Raw genomic sequence first — 5,224 nt, 5'->3', positions numbered from 1 at the left:
ATGTGATCAATATTTTGTGAGAAAAGAATGTGACATCTATCCCTTCGCTAACTCAACTGTGAAATTGTTCAGTGAACGTAAATGCGAACGAAAGTGAATTAATTTTAGAACTAAAACTTGTGTGAAATCCCAAGAAGTAAAATTCAAAAATTGTGATACATGATTTGTGTAATATATATGATTAATCTGCTTGTACAAAAGCAGATCTGTTAGAATTTCACAGCAACATTTGGTTGGTCTACCTTTTTTCTTTTTCTTTTTCTTTTATTTCTCTGTCTCTCTCTCTCTTTTTTTTTTTTTTTTGCCATGCCCAATAGAAATTTATCAAGTGTTTTTCTGGTGAAATTCTGGCAAAAATTTTCTATACAAGCAGCATGTTTGAATATCTATTCTTGACACGTGTGACCAATGTGGAACAATGTGACAACCATGACTTTACATGTATTATAACTCTTGGGTGAAGAAATTCTAAACAAGATGGATCATCTTTCCCTCTCCGTGCAATAAAGACAGTAAAATTTATGGAAATTAGGGGGATTTAAATTTCTAAAATCAATAATATTAATCAGTTATATGGATTTATAAAAATAAAAATGGAAATACTAATAGTATATTTAAATGAATTGTTTATAATAAATACATGATATGCAAAAGATTAATTGACACAAAAAAACACCCATTATTTGCCTTCATCTCTATCCTCTTATTTTAACGCATTACATCCTCAGAACAAGCAAACGTTGTGTAAGCATCCGTATTCTTTCAATTTGGTGAATTTTACCCTCAAACTCAAGTAAACGTTGAGCGTATCATCCATGCCATCAAAAAAAATGATAAATTTACCCTCCCTTTATGTTAAAAATTAAAAATTATTGAAAATATAATTCCAAACTTTTCAAAAGTGCAAATCGAATCCCACTGAAAAATAAAAATAAAAATAAAAAATAATAATAATGATAATAATTGCAATTTTCTTTTCCAACCATCTCCAACTACCCTTGTTCAACCCCTTCCATCACCACCAACACCAAAATACAGAGAATGCATGCATCTGTCAAAGGCATTATTTCACCAAAACATTACACCATTTCTCTCACTCCTTTTCGCATGAAGCAGGGAGTTTAGCAACACAATGTAGATGGTGCCTACTACATGCTGATGCTGCCACGGAATTTTACACTTCCCCTCATCAGATGAATCATTTCAAGCATCCAAGCTCTCTCAAGACCAGAAAACCTTTGTTTCTGATCGGATGGATACTGATCTCGACCAATCTCAACACGGTTATTCAGAAAACAGTATTATGCAAAATTTCATCTGTCAGATCAAAGTCGTAGGCTGATTGTTCATCTCAATCGAATAAAGTTGTCCAGAGTTACTAAAATGACCCGATTCTCCTATACCTGAATCTTAAGCTGAAATCAGTTGACAACCTCTCCCGAACTTCCACTTTTTTCTGGGTTCACCTAAAATGTTAATTAACAAGATTCTTTCTGCTCCACTTGAATGCAGATTCCATGCACAAAAAAAATGGGGTTAAAGAATAACGCGATAGAAGGAATAGAAACAGGAAAATTATGCATCTCATTTCCTTGTACCTAAAATCTTACACCCATGTAAACATATATACAGTAAGCCTGCCAAACTTGGATGATTTTCAATTGGTAGTCGAAACAAATTCAAACAAACGATAAACCTGAATACATTTTTACAAGGAGCTATCAGCTTCCTCATCAGATGAGGCTGGAGAATCAGTGGCTTCAGCAAGAGACTCGAGCATGTTTATGACCTGAGATGAGTCATCCAAATAATATTTGGCTTTGCTTGGTTTTTGCCCGACTGTGCAGGCAAACACTTCAGTATTGTAAGAAAGAATGCCTCTCGATACTGCAGTATCAATGATTTCAAACATGTCCTCATCCGATCTGTCATCGCCAATGCAGAGCACAAAATCAGCCTGTTTCCTTTTCTGTGTCATTGTTGTGAAAATCTTTTCTACAACTAGGCCTTTGCTGATTCCCTGGAGAAACGAAAAGTCAAAATAAATATATCATTTTGCTAATGGAGTGTGTTGTGCTGATGTGGCATATTATAAGGCAATCAAGATCAAATATTATCCACCAAAGCACACCAACTATAAAAAAATAAAAGCAATATACACTGAAAGTCAATGTTTTACATTATAAGAAGTGGAAACTAATTTAAGGGACAAAAGTTAGTCGAAACTGATAAGCGAGGAAACAAAAGAAATGAAACAAATAGAACTCATATTAGGAATATACAGAATACATACTCATGTCTAGTAACACATCCATTGCAAGAGGAACAACTGATATGAAATAGAAGCATAGTTAGGAAGTAGCAAAACTAAGAATAGAGATCGCAATACATACCTGAGGCTTGACTTCTACAATGAACTGGCCACTCTTCACGGAAACGGGTTCATTGGATAAAACACTCTCTAAATGATCCAACATCTCCTTTGCCTGAGAAAAACCAAAACCAGGGTCTGAATCCTGATAATGCCAGACTAAAGCACTTTCTTTTCTTTCTATGCAGGATCCATCAGTAGCCTCAGTATATGATTTCATAACAGGTTCCGCCATTTGCATCCATCCAAATTCAGATCTCTGGCCACATGTTTCCCATTCTTCATGTTGCGGCCACCTGCGAAATTCCACGATCAAAATTTGGCAAACCTTTGCAATTAAGTATGAGAGAAAAAGATCGAGAGGTGGGGGAAAGAATTCTAACTTAAGTGATTGATAGGAAAGAAAAAAAAGAAGAGGGGGGGGGGGGGGGGGGGAAGGCATGAAGAAAACAGGGACATCTGACCTTCATATAAAATATTTATTGTTGAAATCTTCATAATCTTTCTCCAAACAAAGCAAATAAAAAATTAAGTGCATGTTTGTCAAAGCTTATAACTAATTATAAGTTGTGGGTCCCCGTACTATGAAATGTGTCGATAATAAGTGGTAAAAATTGTGGATCTTGTGCATAATATCAGAGTTTTTGACTGGTCTATAAACAATTATAAGCTTTGCCAAACATGCCATAAACAAGTCATCAAGTAAAAGTATGTTAGGATCCTAGCTGATATAGTTGATAAACTGCAGATTCTGGCTGCTGATTTGGAAAATTAGTTGCTGGAACTGGTAGCTGCTAGAGAATAAACTGACATTGCTGTGGTTTCTAAGCTTCTGGTTGCTGCTACTGTTACTGGAAGGAAACGGCTAGAACAACAGAGAAGTTTTATGCACTAATTTGTGGGATAGAACCCTGAAATTATAATGGGACTGCAAAATGATGACTATGGAGTTACTGGAATTGTATATTGTAAAAATAGAGGAATTGTATTGATATTAACTGGAATGAAAGGCATGATATTAAACATATTCCAAGGCATTCAAGAGGCCTTGATCTCTCCCCACTTTTCTAAACAATTCCCTGAATGAATGATCCCCCCATTCTCCCTATCACATTTATAGACATTTTACTATATTCCTATTACCCTTTTGCCCCTTTGCTGACTAACTAAGTGGAATATTCTAGAATATTAGATGACTTGGCAGCCTCTTGCAAACCAATTGGAGATCTATCATTACCCGCCGCCTCTAATCCACCTTGTCCTCAAGGTGGAAGTGTGGTTCAACTTTAAAATTTCGAATTCGAAATAGCTGAACCATTTTTAGAATAAACTTATTGCAGCTATTAGTTCGTGTATCCAACTGCTCCTTGCTCTCAAAATGAAGAAAGACTTCTCGGGAGGCAGATTTGATTGGCTTGGTGGAAACCAAAGTGAGGAATGGTGAATTCTTGGTTGTGTATTTTAGCGTTCCACCTACTCTTAAGATATTATCCATAAAAATTCCATAACCAGCTGGACACACATACGGAACTCCCAAAATTTGAGTTCAATTTGAACTGAATGTATTAATCTTAATCCCAGCTGGGTTGTAATTTTCCAGGGCCTGATCCATGAATTTTTTTTTTTTTTCCACACTTCGGGCCAATCCCCTAACCTGGCCCAACATCCACCCCCAGGTTGGTTGTTATTTTCCAGGGGCTGATCCAATAATTTTTTTTTTTTTTTCCACACTTCGGGCCAATCCCCTAACCTGGCCCAACATCCACCCCTCAGCCCTGAAAATTGATTTCAACCCCATTAGTGACATTCCTTTTCATCCCTTCTTCTGGTTCCTTACATATCATGATCTTAGCCCACCCATTAACAAAATTTCCCTAACTCGCTGCATCTGAGATTGCCTGCCCTGCAACTCCTTTCGAAACCAGCATTTTCAGCCTACGATCACGTGCCTCTGCCTTACCCGGTTCTTCTCTGCAGTTACGGCTGATAGTAAGTGCCCCAATTTCATCCGGTTCAGGCAGTGCAGCTCCCTGACCTTTTTCTGCCCCTGATAATGTTTTGTGGCTCAGATTCTGATGCCAGAAGATGTTTCATGTAAACTGAGGAGAATGGAATGCTTCAGCTTAAGTTATTCCCCCGATAAGTTCAGCTGTGTGATATTATTACATAAGGGACATCTCCATGAATGTGATTTGAGCTAAGGTCTGTCCCCTTCAAACTTTGTTGATTGTGTGGCTTAGTAGCTTTGCGCTGACAGAAGGCCTGGTTCAGGCCGATGCTACGCTTTTGGGAAAGAAAATTGGGGATGTAGAGGGGTTGCAATGAGGCCAGAAGGGAAGAGCAGTATGGGCTTGGGTGGGTATTAATATGGGTTTACCTTTTAATGGGCCAGGTGCAATCCAATGGATCTGGGTCATGGAAAGTTTATCCTCAATTCTTTAGGCCAACTCCAAAACCAAGCCCACTTGTTTGTTCATATGAATTTCAGTCATGTCTGCAGCCCATTGACAAAGTTTGCTTCCCCTTTCTTCATTTCCTGATTCCACCCATTCATAGAGACACCATCTACAGCATGCTCCGATCTCTCCTCCTCCTCCGGCAATGGTGCCGAAGGCACCTGCAATTGATATGGGTGTTCTTTCCCCTTTGTCTCGTAGTTTCGCACACCCCACCGCTCACATGCTGGATGTTCCTCAACAATGGAGGCCTATCTGATTCGAAATCAATCCAACAAAAAAATCTTCAATCTTCCCAAGTTTGCACCAATCATTGTCGATCTACCTGTTGAAACCAATCCTATGCTTCGCCGCCAAAATACGCTGTGGCAGCCTCCATTTTCTCTGCTTTCGACAA

At 38.1% G+C, this 5,224-nt stretch overlaps 1 protein-coding gene across 1 annotated transcript; it reads right to left on the bottom strand.

Annotated features, from left to right (window-relative positions):
- Positions 1-1,558: 1,558 nt before the first annotated feature.
- LOC111368516 (probable alpha,alpha-trehalose-phosphate synthase [UDP-forming] 7) lies at positions 1,559-2,667 on the bottom strand. Its single transcript, XM_022989788.1, has 2 exons — positions 2,394-2,667; positions 1,559-2,020 (listed from the first exon to the last, which is right to left on the bottom strand). The coding sequence occupies exons 1-2, from the start codon at positions 2,610-2,612 to the stop codon at positions 1,709-1,711; spliced, it is 531 nt and encodes a 176-aa protein (XP_022845556.1). The 5' UTR covers positions 2,613-2,667; the 3' UTR covers positions 1,559-1,708.
- Positions 2,668-5,224: the final 2,557 nt, after the last annotated feature.

The sequence above is a fragment of the Olea europaea genome, chromosome 19 (genome assembly GCF_002742605.1).
Source record: "Olea europaea var. sylvestris chromosome 19, O_europaea_v1, whole genome shotgun sequence".
Lineage (NCBI taxonomy): Eukaryota > Viridiplantae > Streptophyta > Magnoliopsida > Lamiales > Oleaceae > Olea > Olea europaea.
The sequence above is the reverse complement of the archived record's forward strand: the minus strand, read 5'-3'. Positions and strand labels throughout refer to the sequence as shown.